The sequence below is a fragment of the Ambystoma mexicanum genome, chromosome 9, assembly GCF_040938575.1.
Source record: "Ambystoma mexicanum isolate Mex_15411 chromosome 9, UKY_AmexF1_1, whole genome shotgun sequence".
Classification (NCBI taxonomy): domain Eukaryota; kingdom Metazoa; phylum Chordata; class Amphibia; order Caudata; family Ambystomatidae; genus Ambystoma; species Ambystoma mexicanum.
The window spans coordinates 554,470,376-554,493,877 of NC_090931.1; the positions used below are offsets into that span (position 1 = coordinate 554,470,376).

General features: G+C 50.6%; 1 protein-coding gene across 2 annotated transcripts in view; it reads right to left on the minus strand.

Annotated features, from left to right (window-relative positions):
- PRR11 (proline rich 11) overlaps positions 1-23,502 on the minus strand; it is a 231,101-nt gene that overhangs the window by 84,518 nt on the left and 123,081 nt on the right. For both annotated transcript variants that reach the window (XM_069615149.1, XM_069615150.1), the window contains 2 exons: positions 1,519-1,617; positions 242-351 (listed from right to left, as the gene is read on the minus strand). In XM_069615149.1, the coding sequence (XP_069471250.1) occupies positions 242-351; positions 1,519-1,617 (209 nt within the window). The remainder of the gene's footprint in view (positions 1-241; positions 352-1,518; positions 1,618-23,502) is intronic.

Sequence of the window (23,502 nt, forward strand, 5' to 3'; positions counted from 1 at the left end):
CTTGAAACACTTTTGTATAGGCGCATTACAAATGCCATATCATACCACAGAGCTATGAAGTGAAACAAAATTGCTGCAGTACAACCAATACCGGTTTCATGCTCTATATTACGGGTACCTCCACATGCTCCATTTCTGCAATCTTCTAATGCTACACACGACAGTATCTTGGAGTCTATTGTACACAAAGTCTTGCCCATCACAGTCTTTATCAGATGGTACAATTGAATGCTTTACTTACAATAAAATAAGCGAAACATGTGTCTGTGGCAAGATGGTTTTTGGTCTTAGATTCAAGCTTTGCAAATCGGATAGCCTCACCAAGGGATGTCGTTCCTTTTTTGGTGATCTCTGATTAAAAAGAGAAGAAATAAGACAAGTTGGATACAACACAACTGGGATTTGGTATACGTAATTGGAGGCAGTCCACATTTTGCAGTATTGGGGTTTTAAAATGTGGAGTTCTTGATATAGAAATCCACAGAGCAAAAGAATTCTGAAGGAGCTTCATGCTAAAGTGGAAGTACTTCCCAAAAATCCAGGGGTCGGGCAATGGCACATGCACTTGAAAATAACCAGTTTGTTGTGGAGTCTTGCTGGAAAACGCACTGCCACAGGAAGGTCTTCTGGTGTATTACTGTGCCAGCTCCAGAGGCTTATATTGTTGGCAGCTGCTAGTCATCCAAACCATCATGTTCGGTGGTGCCTTGGGTCCTAGTCAACTAATTAAAGCATAAAATACTGCTATGTGAGGAACGTATTATGTGAGCTGCCCAATGTACAGTCAGACGCAGTTAGCAATAGGTGTTACTCTGTCTTTTTAGGACCAGCCTGGGAGGGTATGGACATGAACACCTGTGAACAGCTGCTCCAGCCAAGCACAGCACCGTAGTGTAGACACTGTATGGCCTGTTGGGTGACACCTAAGCCTCTGTATTTTTTTAACTTTGATATCCTGTAGAAGTAGCGCAGCCTTCCATCCTTACTCTTAAAACATGGTCTTGTAGGCTCAGACAAGACAGTGCTGGTGGTTACAATGACAAAGCATCAATATCTATTTTAACCATGCAGCCATTAAACATCTCACAAGTGATGTGCGTCAGGAGATCATTCAAAAACCGAGGATTAAAGTTCGGCCAACAATGATGTATGACACCTACATATTTTCTTAAATGCAATGCACCTTTCATTGCTAGATAACCATACATTTAAGAAGATCTACTCAAATGGAGCAGGACATCAGGAAGGGCTGGATTCTTTATTTTGCTTTGCAAAAGGGTTTAAAAATGCTACACTTAGCACACACAAAGAAAATCCCACATTGGGAAATTCAAGAAGGAATGAGATCCCACCAAAATGGTAATACAGAATGAACAACATTCTTGGCCAGAAGAGACCAACCAAAGAATTCCCTAGGACAATTGTCAGTCCTTGTAGGATTCTACATAACTGACAAAGAAACCTCTGAATAAGGCATTGACCAGTAAGATGGTCTCTTGATGCCCAATCTTCCTTTACCTTTTGTTTCTCAACGTTTTCACTGGTCTTCCTGAGTTTAACGTTCATCAGATCTTTGAGAGTTACTTGCACAGGGCCTTCTTTCTTCAAAGGGGCATCCTAAAAAGAAACTAAGAATGTTTTAAGTTCAACGCCACAGAGCCCAGCAGTGACACAACAACATATGTTCTAGGATGTATAAACGTTAGAAATGCAGGTTACATCCAGGATACAGACCTACTGCTTGGGCAAAGCAAATTGGTGAGATTTTTACATCATTCTTTGGAAGAGGAGTAAAGTGTGTTTTAAGAATGTCTGGTCACAGATAAATGGGTGTTGGTAAGTCAAAGGAAGGACAGGGACTCACTGAGGGAATGATACCAAGTGTTTTAATCAAAATAAAAGGATTATGCCTGTCCTTGCTTAACACTATAGGTGTTCCCTACCTATGTTATTAACGAAGGTGCTCGTCAGTCAGTCATGAAATGTCCAGAATGAATACGTGCGCGGTCCAGAACTATCCTTACTGACCCTATCACTGCAAAAAAACAAAAACAAAACCACAAGTCTGTAGTCTTTCTTGACTATGTGGACCAGAATTCTTCACTTCCTTGGTTGGGTTCTTGGGCTTTAATACATAATCCACAAATGGCCTCTTGTGACTTCTTGGATTAAGCTCATTAGTTCCTTAATTGTGTTCTTTGGTTTTCTCTCCTCTTAGGAGAATTAATAAGAGATCCCCGTGAAGGTTCTCCATTCTTGGTTGCAGTTCTCCGAGCTTTGTTGTACTTTATTTGCAGAGTGATTCAATTGCTTACTTAGGTTCCGTTTCTTTTCAACACTATATTTACTTTGTATAATGTGCAAAATTACTTCCACCTTTTCCCAGGGTATTTCTATTCTTATTTTCTCTTCTCTCATTATTCACTTGTTAAACAGTTCTTTCTCTAGAATCACAATATTTAAATCTTCTTTGGTTCACATTTAACTCTGTTTCATATTTGATACTGGGAGGAGTTAACTGTGCAGTATTTAATGATCTCCCCGGGTACTCTCAGGGTTGCCGTTCTCGTTGTTACCTTCGCTTTGACAGGAGTATGTCTTCGGGAGCCTTCTACCATGGAGAACCTTCCTTGTTCTGGTGTCTCTCTCTCTCGCGTTGCGCTTTCCAGTGTCTCTGTCACGGTGTCCCGACACCCCACATGCTTCTCGGGTTGATGGTATCAGTGAAATTGTTTGGACCACCACGGTCTCCCTCTTGTGGTCTCGCCACCACTTCTTATTGGGTTCCTGCTCTTGTGCTCTCTGCTTTCTTCACGGTGTCCTGCTGGTTTATTTTGTGACCAGACACCCAGCAGCCTTCTCTGGCCAGTGGAATCATCAATGTTCTTCGGAGCAGCAACCCACCACGGACATTCTTTTGTGGTGGTCTGGATACCACCTTCTATTGTGCTCCTGCCCTTCCACTCTCTTAGGTTGTGGTTAAGCCGTAACTCTGGCGTACTGCTCTGTGGTGCTGGGCGAATTCGAAACTTGCAGACTTCCTTATTTTCTTTTCTATCAGGATTGATGCAGCGCAGGGCCTCCCTCGGCTTGCGTATGTGGTTCTCCCTTTCTCTCATCTCGTTCTCTCTCCAAGTGCAATGTTATCCACACAATCGTCTCAGAGGATGGGATCTTGGGACCTTCTGATTTAAAGAGACACAATCTGATGTGTTTCTTCATCCCAGTCATGATAACTTACAGGATTTGGTATACCAAAACATTTAATGTAGGCCACATTATGTGCGGCCTGAGGGAGTACCTCACGGAAACCGGGGTTCTTGTCCCCAAAGGGGGGAGTCTCCCTGAGTGAGGTCTCGCTTTGCTTTACCTCGAGGGAGGGCATTGCGGAGACGGGTCAACTCCCTAGCCTCAGTGGAAGGGGCAACCCCTTGGGGAGAAGAACGAATTTGTTCGATTTGTCACAGTGTATACTACACTAATTTAAGGAGCACTTTAGGAAAATTGACCTAATACATGCACAGAAATGATTGAACCTCATGTGAAGGGAAGGGACCTTGACACTTTTTTTGACATTATAAACTAACACCCTTACCACAACAATCTCAAGATTTATTTGCATACCATTTTGTGCGTGATGTAGCCAGTAAGATGGCTCAGCTGGTTTAACGCTTGTTGCAGTGAGGTTAAACGCGTGTTGCTGTGATCTGTGTTTGATCTGAAGCTACTCAACCTTTCATCCTTCTGAGGTCGATAAATGAGTACCAATTGTGATTGGGTAATAATAGTAATGAATGTAAATATGTCCATGGAAAGCAAAGTTAAAGTGCTAACAAACAATTATTATTATACATAGGGAGTCATTACAAGTATGGCAGTACGGTTACAACGGTGCCGGGAAGTTACCTGCACCGTTGCTACCGTACAGCCATACTACGAGTTCTGCGAGCGGGTGCCTGTCAACCCGCCAGGTCTGACCTCGCGGGCACAACGGCACCAGCTCGCAGAACATGACGGTAGCTCCGGCACCGTTATTAACGGTCCCAGCGCTACTGTCCTCGCCATTCCCATTGAGCCTTATGGGGCTGAAATGGGACTGGGGAGGAAAAATTACCGGGTCCGGCGGAGTCGTAATGAGGTCCATATTGTGAAGGTCTACAAGTGAGAGGTGGCCACAAGGGTGGCATGTTGATTGGCAAAGACATTTGTTAACAACAAAAATGGGGGCAGGTTGGAGGAAAATCAAACTAGCCCTACTTCTCAGAGGGATTTCCCTGCCTCAACAAAATTAGCTAATGAAACTGTCCGTGTCAGAATGTCCACAGTAAAATGTCCTGTCCTGTGTCCAAATCCTAACCTATCCCTCACAACTGAACTTGTGAGGGATAATAATGTGACATGGGAAATGTCTTTTGGCTGTCGACCTGCAGCCCAGCTTTGAAGTACAAAACAAAAGTTCCAAAAAGGTGTAGAAAAGCCAACAAAAGTTCCACAAGAATGGGTTGCTTCCCTTTCCCCAGAGTCATAAGTGTTTTCTGTCTCTTCAAAGCTAAAGATATGTCCTTAACGAAGTTTGACAGTCCTGTCTCCCAGGCCTTGTGGCAAGGAAGAATGGCCTGGGCTCCTTTTTTTTTTTCAACTTGAATTTTATTGATTTTTAACATTAGAAGTGAACATACAAATAGATATATACTGTGCATTCATTGTTACATCAGAATACGTCTTCGATATACTCCAGCACTATTTTACAACATCAAGGTATTCCGTTCCAATGAAAGGAAATTTAGCGTCTTGTTCCCCTCCCTTTTCCCCAGCTCATAAGTCTTCCTTGTCCGTGGTATTGTTATGGTGCACCGCGATAGGTCATGCAACGTTTATCACTGGTCGTCTTTCGATTATGAGGTCTTAAATCGGGACCGTGGCAGGCATGGATGATTGGCGGTGGAACATATGGTGTCCAACGCCCAAGTGCGCCGAGTGGGTGTTATTCCCTTTGTTGCGTCGAAGCATTTATGACTGTGCTTGTGATGTACTGCTTGGTAAAGTCGCTCCAGGCTTCTTCGTGTCATGCAGTGCTGCTGTTATCTTCTTCATAGTGTAGATGTTTGTGGCAACCTGTATCCAGTCCTTTTTATCTGGGAGGCACAGGGATTTCCATTTTATAACCAGTCCCGCCCTTGCCGCAAGTAGCAGGGGGGAGACTAGACCTCTTACTTTATTTAGTTCGTCATCCTCTTCTTCGAGGCCGAAAAGGATCAGGAATGGGGATAGTTCTCTGTCTATTCCATCCAATTGTTTAATCCATCCCAGGAATTCTTGCCAGTAGATGCAAACTTTGGGGCAGGACCACCACATGTGCCAGTAGTTGGCATCACTACCGCATTGTCGCCAGCATCTCGGGCTGGAACTTTGAAACATTTTAGACAGCCTGTGTGGGTCGTACTGCCATCTAAGAAGCAATTTTATTGCGTGTAGTTTGTACTGGGCTGCAATTGATATTTTGGAGGGCGTTTCACATATTTTGTCCCATGCCTGTTGCTCAAATTCTCTGCCGAAATCTCTCTCCCATCTGCTCTTGAGGCGGAGACTAGGGGCTTCATCTGTCGTGATTAGGGTTCTGTACATTTGTGCTATTAGGCCCTTACAAGTGCTGGTCGTGTCGAGAATCGTCTCAAAGGGGGTTAGTTCCCTTTGAGTGGTGGTTTTCCATTCTTTCCTGGATAGTACGCCTTTCAGCCGTAAGTACAAGACCACCGGGATCGGGTGTATCTGGAGAGCTTCTTCCAGTTCCGTAATCGAGATGAATTTCCCCTCTCTCTAAAGTTGAGCGACTCTCTCCAGGCCGGCATCAAACCAGGTCTGGTATCTGGCGTGTTCGCGGATTTCCTCTCTGATTCCAGGGGACCAGAGATGGCTCAGAGGTGAGGGCCACGTAGTAACCCCAGACATTGCTTTCCCTTTCTTCCATATGTTCCACATCGTTCCCAGGATAGGGTGTTCACGCAGCATTCTTACGAGCTTCGGTCTGGGGACCCATAGCCATTCTGCTAATGTTGCAGGGGTTAGATTGTTGTTGTCTAGCTGGACCCATAGAAGGTCCTTTCTATCTCGTAGGTGTGGGATCAGGACTCTGAGTTGCGTGGCTTGGTAATAGCGTTCTATGTCCGGCAGGCCGACTCCTCCTAGCTCCTTTGGTAGTATTAAGATGTTGTAGGAGATCCTGGGCTTCTTCCCATTCCACAGGAATTCTAGTATGGCCTTCTTGACTTGTCTGAAGAAGTGTTCCGGGATTATGATGGGCAGAAACTGAAAAGGATACAGGAAACGTGGGAGGCTCACCATTTTGATTGCGTTCAGGCGCCCCATCCAGGAAATCGTGAGCGGCTTCCATTTTCTAAGATCAGCCTTTAGGGTTTCGAGAAGTTGGGGAAACTTTGCTTCGTATAAGTCGTCGAGATGTCTTGTTAGGTTGATCCCCAGGTATCTCAGCATTGGGCCTCCAATGATCAGCCCAAGGCGTTCGAGGACAGTTTGCTGTTCCGGGGATGGTTGCTGGAGTGGGAAGAGAGTAGATTTGTTTGAGTTCATTTTAAAGCCTGAAAGTCTGCCGTATTCCTCTATTATTTGGATTGCTCTTGGGATTGAGCTTGCTGGGTTTATCACATGGAGGAGGATGTCGTCTGCGTACAACGCTAATTTATATTCTCTGCCGTTCACCCGCATCCCCTCAACCGTGGGGTCTGCTCAAAGCGATTGAGCGAGCGTTTCCAGGGAGAGCGCAAAGAGTATTGCTGAGAGGGGGCAACCTCGTCTCGTCCCCCTGCTGAGAGGGAACCAGCGTGAGAATTGGGAGTTTACTGCCACTGATGTTCTTGGGGTGGTATAGACCGTTTTGATTCCTCGGCGAAGTGTGGGACCCAGGCCTATCTTCTGTAACGTGGCCTCCAGGAACTGCCATTCGACTCTACGCCTTCCCAGCATCGATTGAAAGTAAGGCTGATGAATTTGGTGATTTATGGGCCTCGTGAATTAAATGGAGGGTTTTCCGGGTGGAGTCTGCACCTTGTCTACCCAAGATGAAACCCACTTAATCGTTATGTATTATTGCCGGCATGTGTGTCTCCAGCCTCGCTGTGAGGATTCTTGTGTAGATTTTAGCATCAATGTTTAAGAGGGATATTGGACGGTATGAGGCGCACAGCTTGGGGTCCTTACCCTCCTTGGGGATGACAGTTATTAGTGCTTCCGAAAACGATTCCGGGGCCACTCCGGAATGAAGGATGTTATTGAAGAGATCGACCATGAAGGGGAGAAGGGCATCTTTGAAGGTCTTATAAAACCATGCTGTGTAGCCATCATTTCCGGGGGCTTTCCCTATGGGAAGTCTCTTGTTTGCCTCTTCAATTTCTTCTCCGATGATGGGGGCTTCCAAGGTTTGTGCTATGTCTGGCGGGAGAGTTGGCAAGGATATTTTTTCCATGTAATCTGCTATCTATTTCGGATGCGGGCGGCCTGTGATGTATATAGTGTCTTGTAGAAGTTGGCAAAGGCTTCAGGGACATTGGGAGGGTGTGGGTCGCGAGAATCACCTTCGTTTTGGATCGTGGGCACCCATCGCTGTTGGCATTGCCCCCGGAGTCGCGCGGCAAGTAGAGCGCCTGCTTTATCCCCCGTGCTCGTAAGGAACAAGTTACTTACCTGTAACTGTTGTTCTCCAGCATGGGTCTGGCATGGATTCACATGCTCATGAATATTCCCCGTCGTCAGGCTGGGACTCCTCGGTAAAGAAAACACCAGTATCAGTTTCGTTTCTGATCTGTCTTTCGTAGTAGCAACTAATCACTGATCTCTGCGTCATACTGACCACAGCCAATGACTGCCCTCTACCTAAGCCCCGCCTCTGGCAGCCATCTTCAGATTTGGTAGCACGTGAAGTGGCAGTATGACCAAGTGAAGAGCTGCAGAGGGGTAGGCGGGAGGGTTCGCATGTGAATCCATGCCAGACCCATGCTGGAGAACAACAGTTACAGGTAAGTAACTTGTTCCTTCTCCAGCATGGGGTCTGGCATGGATTCACATGCTCATGAATAAAGAATACATAGCAGTACACACATGCACAACCACGGGAGGTGGCAAAGGCTCAACATTAAGCATCACATCAAACTCAACATTAAGCAAATCTTACCTCCTCACCAGGCTCACCTTAGGCGAACAGGTTGCGCAGCACTGCTTGGCCGACCCTGGACTCCTCCCTGGAATCCCGATCGACGCAGTAGAATTTCGTGAAGGTGTGCGTCGACCTCCACGTAGCAGCCCTGCAGATGTCCAGCAAGGGCACACCAGATAGGAACGCCGTGGTATCTGCAATCGCTCTGGTGGAATGGGCTCTCGGACGGCGAGGCAGGGGTCGGTTTGCCAACCGATGACAGTACATGATACAGCCAGAGAGCCATCTGGAAATGGAAGCCTTCGAGAGAGCCTTCCCCTGATTGACAGGTCCAAAGTTCACAAAGAGCTGTGACGTCTTCCGAAAACCCTTCGTGCGGTCCACGTAGAACTTCAGCGCTCTAGCCACATCCAGCGGGTGCAAAGTCCTCTCAGCCGGCGACGAAGGCGACGGGAAGAAAACAGGCAACACCAAGGGTTCGTTGAGGTGGAAGTCCGACGGCACCTTGGGCATGAAGGAGGGGTGCGTCCTGAGCACTACCCTCGTGTCGTGAAAAGTCAAGTACGGGGCCTTGCAGGAAAGGGCCTGGATCTCTCCCACCCGTCGTGCGGAGGTGATGGCCACAAGAAACGCTGTTTTCCACAAGAACTTCAACGGGGCCGAGTGCAGAGGCTCGAACGGAGGTCCCATGAGCTTGGTCAGCACCACGTTGAGCTTCCACGCCAGGGCCGGAGCCTTCACCGACGGGAACGATCTGAACAGTCCCTTCATGAACTCCTTCACCAGACGATGAGACCACAAGGACGTCCGCCCCGTGGTTCTGGTGTATCGGGAGATCGCAGCAAGATTAATCTTGATGGACGCATGCGCCAGTCCAGCTTTGGCCAGCGTCAGTAGGTACGGCAGTACTTGCGGAGCCGTAATCCGCAGAGGGTCAATCTTCTGTGCGTGGCACCAGACAGAGAACCTCTTCCATTTGTGTCCATAGCATTTAAGAGTTAAGGACGCCCTGGCCTTTGCAACAACCTCTCTGCAGTCGGCCGGTATGTCGTATCCTCCAAACTCTAACGCTGCAGGAGCCAGGCCTGCAAGTTCAGCGACTTCGGGTCGTGATGGAGGATGGCGCCTCCTTCCCTGGAGAGCAGATCCGCGTCCACTGGCAGCTTGATTGACGGGGACGCTGACAAATCCAGAAGGTCCGGGAACCATATCTGCCTCGGCCACGCAGGTGCGACGAGGATCATCCTGCACCGGGACCTCTTGAGCTGGTTGATGAGCCAGATCAGCAGTGGCAATGGAGGGAACGCGTATAGGAACAGGCCCTCCCAGGGGAACGAGAAAGCATCGCCCATGCTCCTCGGCTGGGGAAACCTGCTGGCGAACCTCCGGCACTTGGAGTTCGTCGCCGTCGCGAACAGATCGATCTGGGGTGTGCCCCACCGTCGGAAGAGGCGGTCCACTAGATCCTGTCGTAGTTCCCACTCGTGGCACGAGCGCAGCTCCCTGCTGAGTGAGTCGGCGATGGTGTTTTTAATCCCTGCCAGATGAAACGGCACCAGAAACATCCTTTGGGCGACGGCCCAATGCCACAGATCCTGCGCCTCCCTGGAAAGGGCTGGGGACCTGGTTCCGCCATGTTTCCTGATGTAGAACATGGTGGTGGTGTTGTCGGTGAAGATCCTCACCACCTTGCCCTTGAGGGACGGAAGGAAGGACCCGAGGGCCCAAAACACTGCACGGAGCTCCAGGAGGTTGATATGGAGGGCCTTCTCCGTCGGGAGCCAAACGCCTCTCGCGTGCAGATTCTCGGTGTGCGCTCCCCACCCTTCCAGGGAGGCATCCGTGGTCACTGTCTCCTGGTGGCCGGGGGTCTGGAAGTCCATGCCCGCCGTCAGATGTGCGCGGGTGCCCCACCACCGGATCGCTCGTCGGAAACTCTCGTCGAGTGTGATCCTCTCCTCGAAGCTGCCCGTCGTCTGGATCCAGCGCGCGTCCAGGAACTCCTGCAACAGGCACATCCGGAGTCTGCACAGGGGGATGAGGTAAATGCAAGAAGACATCATTCCGAGGAGGGACTAGATGGACCCGACTCTGGCCGCGTCCGCAACCAGCATCCGCTGCACCTTGCCCAGAATGGCCCTCGTCCTTTCCTCCGACAGGGAGGCCAGAAGCGACACTGTGTCGAGCTTCGCTCCCAGAAACAGTGCGTCTTGCGCGGGCACCAGGTGGGACTTGGCATAGTTTACGGAGAATCCCAGGTCCGTGAGAAGTTGGACGGTCCTTGCCGTGTGCTCCACGGCGAGCTCCCTCGTCTTGGCTCGGATGAGCCAGTCGTCCAGGTAGGGGTAGACGTGGATCCCCTCTCGGCGCAGCTGCACCGCCACCGGTACGAGGCACTTGGTGAACACCCTGGGTGCCGACCTTAGTCCGAAGGGAAGGGCTCTGAACTGATAGTGACGCCCTTGGACCATGAACCTGAGAAACTTTCGGTGTCCCTTTAGGATGGGAATATGGAAGTAGGCATCCTCCAAATCCAACGATGACAGGAAATCGCCCTCCTCCAGCTGACCCAGGACGTGTTGGAGGGTGACCATCCGGAACTTCTGTGCCTTGATGAATTTGTTCAGTCGTCGTAGGTCCAGGATGGGACGCCATCCTCCCGTCTTCTTCTTCACGAGGAAGTATCTTGAGTAAACTCCGGAGCCCCGAAGCCTCTTTGGGACGAGCTTGATGGCGCCCTTCCTGAGCATCGCCTTTACCTCCAAGAGAAGTTGAGGGACGTGATGTTCTTTCCTGGCCACAGGGGGGACGTGCGGGCACCTTCTTTGAAACTCGAGCGCATGACCCTGGGCTATGGCGTCCAGCACCCAACGGTCGGTGGAGATGGACTACCACACGCTGACGAAGCTCGCCAGCCGGCCTCCCACCGGGGTGCTTCGGTGGGGGCCCGACCCCACGGCCGGTTCAGTCCTGCTTCGACGAGGCTTTGCCGCCTTGACCTCCTTGGCGAAGACGGCGGGGTCCGCCTGACTTGCCTCGTCCCCTGTAAGCTTCCTGCGACGACGAACGGGCCGCTTGACGGTAGGTGGAAAATCCGCCGCCGGAACCTTTGGAGGCACCCTTGCCTCCGCCGCTCCGAAAGGGCGGCCGCCGTTGCTGGAGAACCCCAAGAGCCCGGGACGTCTCCATGTCTGCTTTGATGGCTTGAAGGGAATCGTCCACTGTTTTCCCAAACAGGTTGTTTCCATCGAACGGCATGTCCAAGACTCTGGTCTGCACGTCTTGACGGAAGTCAGTAGCCTTGAGCCATCCACGCTGCCTAAGGCACACGCCGTTGCCCAACTGGCGAAATCCAGTGTCGGCGATGTCCGTCGCAATCGTAATGGCGTGGTCCGACGCCACCTCACCTTCCTGCAAGATCTCTAGGGCATCTGCCCTCTTGTCGTCCGGTAGGAAGTCCAGCAGGGGGGCCAGTTTGTACCACAGCTCCCTGTCGTAGCGGGCTACGATAGCCAAGGCGTTGGCCGCCTTAATCGTCGTCGCTGCAGACGAGATGACCCTGCGTCCCATCGTATCCAATTTCTTTCCCTCGCCGTCCGGCGGGGAAGTCGACGTAGAGGCCGCACCCCCCCCGCTTTCTTCCTGGCCGCCGCGGAGACGACGGAGTCCGGGGTCGGCTGTGCCCGGAGGCACAAGGGGGCCGCGTATGGGACCCGGTACTTCTTCTCGTACCGATCTCTTCTAGCCGGCGTCGTGGATGGGTTCTTGAGGAGGGCGAGGCCCTCATCCCAAATATCGTCCAGTAGAGGCACGGAGAGGATCGTCTTCCTCTTGGCCTCGCGCCGTTGATAAAGGAAACCTTCCTTCTTCTTCTCCACCGGGCAGAGCTGGAAGAGCTCGGATGCCCTGGCGATCATGGAGTGAAACAATCCAATCTCGTCGGGCGGGGAAGCCCGGGTGGGAGGTGACGACGGCAGATCCTCGTCGTCCGTACCCGTCGCGGCCGTGTCAGTCCCCGTATCATCCCCACGAGTCGTGGACGGGGAGGAGGGCTGAACAGGGCGCGATGGCTGAAAAGGAGGTGGAGAGTGAATCCTTCTTCTCCTAGGGGGAGGGCTCCCAGAAGGGCCTGGCTCCGGGTCCCCCGTCGGGAGCGGTTCCTCCGCTGGTGGTAACGGCAGTCTCGTCCTTATCTCCGAGCATAAGGACTGCATAGCCAACAAAATGGCCGCCGAGTTGTCTTGCGGCACTGGTTGAGGGGTGTCCGACGGGCGGTCAGGGGCCCCGTCGGCACCCTCGACGATATCGTCGTCTCCTACGTCGGGATCCCTCCCGACGGGCTGGTCTTCTTCCACGCCAACGCCGTGGCTTAAGACCTCGATCAGCTCTTCCTCAGAGGTTGAGGCCGAATCCAAAACGACCTCCTGCCCCCCCTTTTTCTTCTCCGTCGGAGGTTTCACGGGGGTCCTGTCGATGGGCATAAAAGAGGACTCCCTCCGCGGTGGCAGGGAGACTCTGAGCCCCGAGGTCGCCACCACTGGTGTAGCCTCCACAGGCTGAGCCAGGGCCGCCGCGATTGTCTCGATAGAGGCCTTGGCCGGATGGATTAAGGCTTTCACCACCTTAGGTGCGCTCACTGCCTTCTCCTGGGGGGGGGGGGGACACTGCCTCGCTCTCCCTCCGATGGGGCCTTCGAGCTCGACCGGGGCCTCTCCAGGAGCTTCGCCGGGTGCTCGGCCTTCCTCTTACCCGAACCAGAGCATTGGCTCGTGGTTGATGGTGCTGGGGAGGATGCCCCCTGCCTGGGCCCGTAGAGCCCGACCGTTTGGCGCTCCCGGTGCCAGCGGACTTGCGGTGCTTGGCCTTGTGTTGGACCCCCGTCGCCGGGGCGTCCTCAAAGGTCTTAGAAGACCGCTCGGATTTCTTCTTCTTCTCACCTGACGGGCTCTTCCCTTCCAGCCAGTTGGCGAGACGTTGATGGCGGTCCTTCATGGTCCGCTCCGACATATTGCCGCAAAACGCACAGTCCTTCTCCACGTGCGTCTTGTCCTCATGTAGGCAGTAAAGACAAAAGAAGTGTTCGTCCTCCTTAAAGACATTCTGAAGCTGGCATCCAGGGCAGAACCTGAACAGCTTTCCGGGCGTCGAGCTTCCCTTCTCCTGGGTCATGTCCGAGATGGGCCTGAGAAACTTCTGGAGTCCTCCAAAAGCGCAGCTCGACGAAATCTTCACCCTTGAGGGGCGTAGACGAATCCGACACGGGTCCCCGTTGATCGGATGAAGAATCGGTGGAGCTTGAGGCTCTTTTTGACCGAAAAATCGAAGTTTTTGAGAAAAAACGTGAAAAAAATAGCACTAACGCTCGAGAGCAATAGCACGAGGATCCCAACACTTGAACGTGCGGTAAAAATCCGAAGATGGCTGCCAGAGGCGGGGCTTAGGTAGAGGGCAGTCATTGGCTATGGTCAGTATGACGCAGAGATCAGTGATTGGTTGCTACTACGAAAGACAGATCAGAAACGAAACTGATTTTTTCTTTACCGAGGATTCCCAGCCTGACGACGGGGAATATTCATGAGCATGTGAATCCATGCCAGACCCCATGCTGGAGAATGCTTTTGCTTCAGACATTGGAGCTTGCGAGCGATGTTACCTGTCTCCATTAGCCGTAGTTCTGCCCTTTTGTCGTTGGCCAGCTTAATCTTTTGTAGTCTATCTTGATCTGCAGAGTGTGCCGCGAGATCAAGCTGGGTGATTTCGCTTCAGAGCCTCTTTTCTATGAGTTGGCGTTCTCTTTTCTTCGCTGCCCTCTCTTTAATGAGTATTCCCCTCCAGGTCGCCTTGGCAGCTTCCCATACTGTATTCATGGAAACTTTGCCCGTGTTGTTCAGCTCAAAATATTGGGTAATGTCTAGTTCAAGTTGTTCCCGGAAGACAGGGTCTTTGTGGAAAGTCTCGTTGCATCGCCATTTGGAGCTCCTCCGAGGGAGGGCCACTGGGCTCCTTTTTGAAGCCGTCCTGAGGGTCCCAGACACTGTGGGCAGACCAGTCTTCCAGGGTACTGCAGCGAGGAAGGATAGCGTGGCTTTCTCTCCCAGACTGTGTTGAGGGTCCCTGACCACGTATTTTTTCCATATCCCCTGCTCGGTTGATATTGCTATTGATATTTTATTTCTATCGCGCTCGTACACAAGTGTTTCAGAGCGTGACAAGGCAAGGGAGGGGAACAGGGGAGAACAAAACAGCGATCTTACTAGGCCCAGTGACATTGAGAATGCGCAAGTGCATGGGAGAGGGGGAGGGGAAAGTGCATGGAAGGGGGGGGAGAAGTGGAAAGTGTGAAGCAGAGGAGAAACAGAGAAATAACAATAAATAAATAATAAAGGCAACTAACAGTGGTAGTGCAGCCAGCAATTGGCAAATGCTAGGTTTAAAGCAGCAGACAGGGTAGGTCTGATAAGTGCAGGAAGAAAAGGGGGGGGTTGTATGGGTACAGATACAGACCCCAGTGCAAGGGGTGGCCCGGAGGCAGTGCGGAAGGGTGGCAGGGTGAGCAGGTACCTGGGCCCAGAGGACAGAGGGTGGCTAGGTGCACGGTGCCAAGAGAGAACAGATCAGCAGGGCAGAGGGGGAGCGAAGGCAGAAGAGGAATGTCTTGAGGTGCTTCCGGAACCGGAGGCGGTTCTCAAGTTTTAGAGTGGCAGGAAGGCTGTTCCAGAGGGAGGCCCCAGCCGAAGACAGATCTACCCCCAGCTCGTTTCTTTGAAAAACGACTGACCCTGAGGGAGTTGAAGGTAGAGGAGCGAAGAGCTCGAGAGGGGAGGTATTTGGGGAGGGATAGCTGAAGGTATTTTGGACCCAGGCCCCAGAAATCCTTGTGGACAATGCAGAGGGTTTTGAATGTAATCCTTGCATCCACCGGGAGCCAATGGAGAGATTTCAGAGCTGGAGAGATACGATCCCAGGGTTGAGGCCAAAGACAAGTCTTGCACTCCTGTTCTTGATTAGTTGCAGAGGGCAGAGAGTAAAGGCAGGTAGATTTAGAAAGAGGCTGTTGGACTAGTCCAAGCTAGAGAGAACCAGAGCTTGGGAAACCATGAGCTTCTGGGGGAAGGAGAGGAAAGGCAGAGTACCTCTGAGGAGGTGCGGTAGGAAATTTGACTTTTTAGAGACCTCAGAGATGTGGGCAGAGAAGGAAAGGGTGGAGTCAAAGATGACCCTGAGGTTCTTAGCCTCGCAGGTGGGGGTAGGAGGAGGGCCAAGGGAGGCCGGCCAAAGAGTGAGGGGAAAGGATGGTGAAGGTGTGCCGATGAGGAGGATCTCCGTCTTGCTGGCATTCAGACAGAAGATCATTGGCGGCACACCAATCTTGAATGGCAGTTAGGCAATCGGAGATGAGAGAGGGATAGGAGGTGGTAGAGGGCAGCCTGAAAATAAGTTGAGTGTCGTCAGCGTAGCACTGGAAATTTGAGCAGAAAGTGGCAATGCAGTGGGCGAGAGTTGCCAGGTATTGGTTGAAAAGCCAGGGCGAGAGGTTAGACCCCTGGGGAACACCACAGGTAGAGAGGAAGATAGATGAAAGGAAGGACCCAAGTTGGACCTGGGAGGGTTGATCTGAGAGGAAAGAGGTCAGCCAGGCCAGAGCCTGTGCAGTGATACCCAGGTTTTCACAGAGACGGTTGAGCAGGATGGTATGGTTGACCGTGTGGAAGGCAGAAGGGAGATCGAGGAGGACGAGGACAGAGGGAATGTTAGAGTCAAGGTTGGAGAGCAGATCTTCACAGATGATCAGGAGAGTAGTTTACGCTGCTTCTGGCAGCTCTGAAGCCAGACTGGTGGTCATGGAGACAGCCAACAGAATTGGAATGAAGGTTAAGCTGAGAGATGGCCAACTTTTCCAGGAGTTTGCCCAGAAGGGAGTAATGGAAATTGGGCGATAATTAGCTGGACAAGAAGGATCAGCTGTGGGTTTCTTGAGAAGAGGATGCACAAAGGAGTGCTTCAGAGGGGAGGGGAAGGATCCCGAGGCAAAGGAGTGGTTGCAAAAATCAGCAAGGGCCGGAGCAAGGGTGTCAATATGGTCCTTGATGATTTTAGAGGAACAGGGATGAACCTGTTTTGACAAGGCTTTCATAGATCGGACTTGTCTAGCGACCTCGTCAGGGGAGAAAAGAGGAAAGGACGAGAAGGATGGTGGGAGGGTGGCTAAAGGAGTGTCAGCAAGCACAGATGGAGAGGGGAGAGGAAGGGTGTGGGCGGAGAGGGTGGACAGGATGAGGGTGGACAAGTTCGCTCTCCTGCCAAGTGGGGTATACAATGAACATGTTCTTACTGTCCTTTGCTCTGGTTTCACATCCACCCACAGCCTGGGTTTACTTTCCTGCCAAGGTCTGAGTGTCATTTGTGCACGTTCGCTTTATATTTGTCATGGTCACTGGTCGAGGTACGCCAATCCAGTGTGGGTCCCATACCCCCTTTGTTTGGCCAAACTCACTTTTCTCTTCATGATATTTCTTGTTGCCACAGCCTTGGTTTAAACCCCTGCCAAGGTCTGTGAATGTCAACTGTAATGCAGTTTGTATTTCCTATTAATGCTCTTGGGATTTGTTTTCCCAATGAGGCTCCCAGACGCCCTTTACTGTGCAGCTGTGCACCATCAAATGTTTACATATATGTTACGCTCACCTGGTATCCACGGGGACGCCACCCAGCCAGCTGGTCGCTGATGCCCTTCCTGATGGTTCCCCTGTGGTCTCGGTGTCAAGGGAACTCTGCCTGGAAAATGGAGACTATGTCAGGACTGGGCGACCAAGGTAAGCAGTTTAATACCCCACCTCCTTATAATTCCAGCCCCTCCAGGTTCTCTTCTCACCTGGTTGCCGGAATCGGTGGGCTCTCCGTCCTGCTCTCTGGGCAGGGGCGCGTTGGCTTTTGTGGGCGCTGGCGGTCCAGTTACTTCACGGACCTCGCCCTTGTAGTGTCTTTCAGGTAGGTCTTATTGCAATTAATGGTGTCGTATTTCTTGCATGCCTTTTGTCTGTTCTAATGTCTCTTTTTATCTCCTCTAGGGGCGTGGAGTGTCCACTCGGAGCACGGGATGTGCTGGTTCTCACCAGGAGATGATGGCGCGCTATAGCGCTACGATGCGGTAAGGAGGCACTTTGCGTAGCGCAGCGATGCCTTGTCCTCACTGACCTGTGTTTCTCCCTTTTCGTAGGTCGCGGAGAGTACCCAGCGCAGATTGGGTTTCCGGAGCAGTGCCGTCGTGAAGTAACCAGCCAGGTAAGCCTTTAAGCGCTTTTATGGTTGTAATGTCTCTAGTACCTCCGTTAATAATGACTTTCTCCTTTTCTCAGGTCCCTCGATCCGGGCGGCGAACTCCTCCAACAGAGAAGCCCAGGAGCTGTGAGCAGAGATGGATGAAGATTGCAGTTAAGATTCTGCTGCTAACAATGTTTCTTTGTTTTTTCTGCAGGTCCGGAATTCGTCGGGTTCGCGAGAACCTGGACACGGTGAGCATCACGTTGCTAGAAGCAAAGTAACACGAAGCGTGTGTTCTTGTTCGGGTGTGGTTTAAATAGCCACTGTAAAGTAGTCCAGGTAAAGTAGTCCCTAGGCCACCACACCCAAAGCACTAGACCGCATAGCTTGGCTCTAGGAACCCAGCCATGTGTATGCCTCCATGTTGGCTGAAAGCCTTAATCAACTAGTCCCTTAAGCAGGTGCCTCTCCCAACTGATGAGCCTGGCGCCAAAGGCGCAAGGACTGGCCCCAAGACGGCTTGAAAAGTGGAAGTCTGGCCTTATTAAAGATCCGAGCCCTGATCCCACCTAGCTTGCCAGTGGGGGGCAGGGCTGCGGGTCGTGACAATATATTAGTCTTTAATTCACTTAGTGCTTCTTGCATTCTCTGGGTCTCCTCAACCCCGGCCTACTGGGTGCTGGCGGCTGCTCTCCGGTTGTGTTCCGGTCTCTGCCGGTTTCTATGGCTTCTCCAGCTACCCGAGCCTTCTCTGGTGTTCCACGAGCTTCTCCAGCAGCCCAACGGTGGGTTTCATGTGCTCAATCAGTCCCCGTTCCCAGCGAGCGTACTTCCTCCTCTGTGGGAAGCTTTGTGGGATCCTTGCAGACGAGCTGCTTTCCTAAACTCAGTCTGCTTCTCCGGTTTGACCTCCTGGGTCTATGCAGAGAGGTAGAAGGCGCCATTGTTCCATTACCTCTCCTGTTTTAAATGACAGCAGGCCAATCAGTAGATTTGAATGACTAGACCACATGTCCTGGTTCTCAGCATTGATCTTCATTGCTCTTGTCCTCTTTCTCGTCCCAGTACTCCTATTTGATACCTTATGGATGTTTTTCTTCTGAGTGGGTACCACCTAAGATGTGTAGCAAACGTACATTGTGGAATCTTGTGGGAGGGTAAGAGAAGGGTTTTGAAGGAAGGTGGGAGGCTCAAAGGGATACTGTTTTCTCCAAAAGTGGTCACTAATCTCAATGGGGTCCTCCCTGCCCACGAGATCCTCCTGCCGAGTACCACCTCCAGGGGAACTATCGGGTAGCGGTCTCACCTCCTTGGCCTCATGGAAAGGAGCTCCCACATCCAAAAGAAGTGACAACCCCTCAGGACTTTTCACAATAGTGAGCAACCTTTATGAGGTACAATGTAGGTATTATAGGTGTCTAGTCAAAGGATCGAAAAAAAAGGGTCGACAGGGCAAAGGATCGACACCAAAGGGTCGACAGGACAAAGGATCGAATTTCTTTTTTATATTTTTTTTTAGGTTTTCGTATAGGTAAAAAAATTGTTTTTAGTAAAAAAAAAACAGGGGTTGGGGGGACCCTTTGTTTGTCGATCCTTTGACCTACAACCGGTATTATACCATGAACTATCCACCACCATCACATCCAGTGTAATGTGTTAGTGGGTGAGGGAGGGCTGTTGGCTTGAATGCCTAAACACTCCAGACAGTTTAGGAAACCCTGGCTGGTCAACAGTGCCGAAATCCATGGACAGATCAAAAAGCACCAAATCATCTCCCTGGTACAATCATCATATATTCACCCTGAACTAATTTAATACAGTTCTAGCAACCAGTGCTATACTCTTGCTGTGAACAAATCCCCCAACAGAGTTTTTTAACAGATCATTCTGACAACAAGTGCAAGTAGTTGGTATTGTCACTGATGGCTTTAATTCACACAAGCTAGGAGACTGTTCAAGGTTTTTCATTCTTCCTAACATATATGCAGATTGTTCATTCTTACTAATAGCAGATTGTTGAATTTGTAGATTGTGGAATGTATCACACCAGGCTGGAAAAGGGCAGGGTGGTGATACACTATCGGGCATCCCTCTCTGGTGGGCCTTTACCTCCATAGCCCAGGTGTCCCTAAATTCCAGTTTCCCCAACTAGCAATTGGTAATACCTACTGTGAGAAACCTGCCAGTATTCTCCCACCTACTCCCCCTGGGATCTTCCATTCAAGTGGCGAGGGAAGGGCAATTGCTTTTGGACCCCAGACCTGGGGTGGACAAGTGAGGGAGGATCACCTGAGTGGAGGGTCTCAGGGGATTGGGAGGAGGATACCTAAGGGCGAGATATGATATTCCCCACCTTCCCACTCCCCCTCAGCCTTTATTGGGTATTTCCAATCTCACCCTAGCTCCCATTCCCCATTTCCAATAAATACTGGGAAGAGGAAGAAGCAATCGAGAGCAATGAGGATTACCCATAGGAACAGCATGGAGATGCAAAGAGATGCCTACTACACAACACCATTCGGATGTCCAACTAATAGAGTCAGGCAAGGTCAGGCACTTTACTATAACTGCACACCTCACTGCACTTACTCTCCACTACACTATAAAAGGTGTGGTTCTGCCAGAAACAGTGAGCAAGCTGGGGTTTCTGGATGGAACCTCGAAGCCAAGGAGCAGAAGGCTGCAGAGAGGGGAGCCTGGAAGATCTGGTGGAGTGTGGGACACCGAGACCATGACCAGGTGTGTCAGACCGGCTTCAGCATGGTGAGGGAGCCGTGTCTCCAAGGAGCCGGGGCGGGACGAATTGCCGGCTGTTGGCTGTGTCCAGGCCAGTGCTAGTTTCCCTGGGACATGTGCAGGTCCCAGGGGTGTCTGGGGGGCAGGCGGTTAAGACCCTGACCTAAATCCAAGACCCTGGAGAACTGCTCGCCAGTGCTGCGCTACTTTGGCGAGTTTCACAAATTAGAGAGAGCGAGAAACTCAGTAACGTGTAGGTGGCTGGAGCGGGACGAGAAGCTGTGGAAGCGGGCAATCGGCCTGACGATTGAAAGTGAGAGAGAGCAAAGCGAGAGAAAATGAGCTAGCGACACAAACAGAAAAGATAGAAAGAGAAAGTGCGCTAGCAGAGCGGAAACCAAAGTGATAGAAAGAAAGTGCACCAAAAGCAAAGAGCGGGTGCGAACGACCCCAAAGCGGGGAAAAGGGTGCGAGTGAACAGAAACAGAGTGTGCAAGAAGCACAGGAATGGGAAATGAAGATGCAAGAGTGCATGAAACAGTAAAGAGAAGGTGTGCAAGAGGCTCAGCAAGGTGAAAAGATGGTGCAAGAGTGCACAACAGAAAATAAGGGGTGCAATAAGCATGGTGAAGTGGAAAAGAGCAGAGTGAAAGAGGCACAGAATGGAAACGGTGCCAGAAGAAAGGTGCGGAGAATAAGGAGAGTGGCTAGAAGTCACTCCTTGGAGGGGCAAAGAGCCCAGCTTGCTCGAAAATCTCTGATACTACCCCCTTTGAAAGAACTATACATTGAAAGGTGCATCCTGACAAGGAGAACTTTTTGTTTAAAACCTAAAAGGGGCCTAAGCTTGGGGAGGGGAACCCCAAGAGGCCCACAAAGACAATTTGAACTTTACACGAAAGGCCTAGGCTTGGTGAAGGAAACCTTGAGAGGCCTAACAGGAGCAATGTTTTTTTTTTTTGGAACTGGAAGAATCAAAGCTTGGGGAATTGTGAACTTGCTGCAAAAGCCTTACCTGGAAAGTTCTGAGGTCAACCCTTTTGACTTCAACTATTTTTGAGACTGGCAGAACTACACCTATTGGTAAGGCTACCAGAAACCACCTGTGGTTTATATTTCTTTTTTGAGCCACCATTTTTGCTTTAAGAAAACCCCCTATCACATTTGCTCTAAGAGTGAGGGCAAGCAGAGGTTTGGACACAGAAGAATTGTGGTTTCGGACTTAAGGACATCAACGGTCCTTAGAAGCATCAGTTGAGGGAACAGCCCCCTTAGAGTTAGGGCCAGGTAGGCATTACACCAACCCCACAAAGTTTGACAATAAAGGTTTTCAAACTGTTACTTTTGAGTCTGTGTCTCTCTTGATACCATGTCTGTCTCGCACTACTCTCTGCTGCTAGCTTAAGAGAGGGCCTAAAGGCCCAATCATTATCTGGCTTCCTCCAAAGTTCTTCCAAGTGTTCCAGGGACATAGTGCCATGCTCACTGTCCATGGACATAGTGGCTTGCTCACTCTTATCTACCAACTCTCACTCTCCCCCAAATACACTTAACCTCACCCCCTCACTTCTTTCCTGTGCACCCCTCTCCTACACCCCACTCTACTATACGTACCCGGTGAAGATTTAAGACTGTTAGCTAGGTAGTGACCTGTACAACCCCATCCATATTCCGCTATCTGTGGTATGAACAAAATTGCCTCAAGGTCAGGGGAAAGCTTCTTAATGAAATCCCCCATTTGGTGTCTCAAAACAGAGATTAGCTATCCAAGGTAAAGGCTGAACGTTGGAGCACAGACCCTCGCTTAATCCACCCAAGATCTTGCGTTCTTTGCTGAGAGGGTTTAAAAGAGGTACACTTGGCTGTATAAAGGAGGTCTGCAAACACATACAATTGAGCATCTGGGTGCAATATCAGGCACAGGTTTTTGTCCTGACCCGGCCCTGCATTCGGCCTTCGAAGCTCATAGTCAGTGCAAATTGGTTTTCTGCTCAATATTTTCAGCTACTTTCAGGATTTCTGGTTGCAGTGAAAGGCCATGCAATCAGCCTGCCTAGTTGCCAGGGCTACTACCAAAGACCCCTGTGAAAGCAGGGGGCTTATTCAGAACTAATAGGCCCACCCGTTGAGATATATGCTTACCACAAAAGTGAAACCCATTACCTGTAGATTTTGTTTCATCCTGTTCCTGAATTAGAGTGGAGTTTTGATATCCTGCCCCTTGGAATGAAGCTCCAGTGTTTGGAGAGCGTTTCCTCCATGTGATCTGTGGCGGAGTATTGGGTAGAATTTCCTTTCAGAGTACAATTCTTCCCAGTTTGCGAGCATCCTAGCCTTTTTGCTGGACCATTGGATTTTTGGTCTAATTCGCATGAGTGGGAACCTTTTTCCACACAGGACATGCCCGCCATCTCGGGGCATATTGCCTCTGTGTTGCTAGAAGCTCCTTGAGCTTTCCTTTTTACTTTACCTGTGTTAACACGTTATCAGGATAGGGGGATACTTTTTATCCAACCTATACTTTTCTTTTGTGAGATCAGCACACCCCACCTTATGTGGGGTATACCTTTTCTCCCTTCTCCTGCAACTTTCTAGTTACAGTGAGAAGGAACAAGTTACTTACCTGTAACTGTTGTTCTACAGCATGGGTCTGGCATGGATTCACATGCTCATGAATATTCCCCGTCGTCAGGCTGGGAATCCTCAGTAAAGAAAAAATCACTATCAGTTTCGTTTCTGATCTGTCTTTCCTAGTAGTAACCAATCACTGATCTCTGCGTCATACTGACCACAGCCAATGTCTGCCCTCTACCTAAGCCCCGCCTCTGGCAACCATCTTCAGATTTGGTAGCACGTGAAGTGGCAGTATGACCAAGTGAAGAGCCGCAGAGGGGTAGGCAGGAGGGTTCGCATGTGAATCCATGCCAGACCCAGGCTGGAGAACAACAGTTACAGGTAAGTAACTTGTTCCTTCTCCAGCATGGGGTCTGGCATGGATTCACATGCTCATGAATATAAGATTAAATAGCAGTACACACATGCACAACCACAGGAGGTGGTAAAAGGCTCAACATTAAGCAATACAAAAAACTCAACATTAAGCATCTCTTACCTCCTCACCAGGCTCACCTTAGGCGAACAGGTTGCGCAGCACTGCTTGGCCGACCCTGGACTCCTCCCTGGAATCCCGATCGACGCAGTAAAATCTCGTGAAGGTGTGCGTCGACCTCCACGTAGCAGCCCTGCAGATGTCCAGCAGGGGCACACCAGATAAGAACACCGTAGTAGCAGCGATCGCTCTGGTCGAATGGGCTCTCGGACGGCCTGGCAGCGGTCGG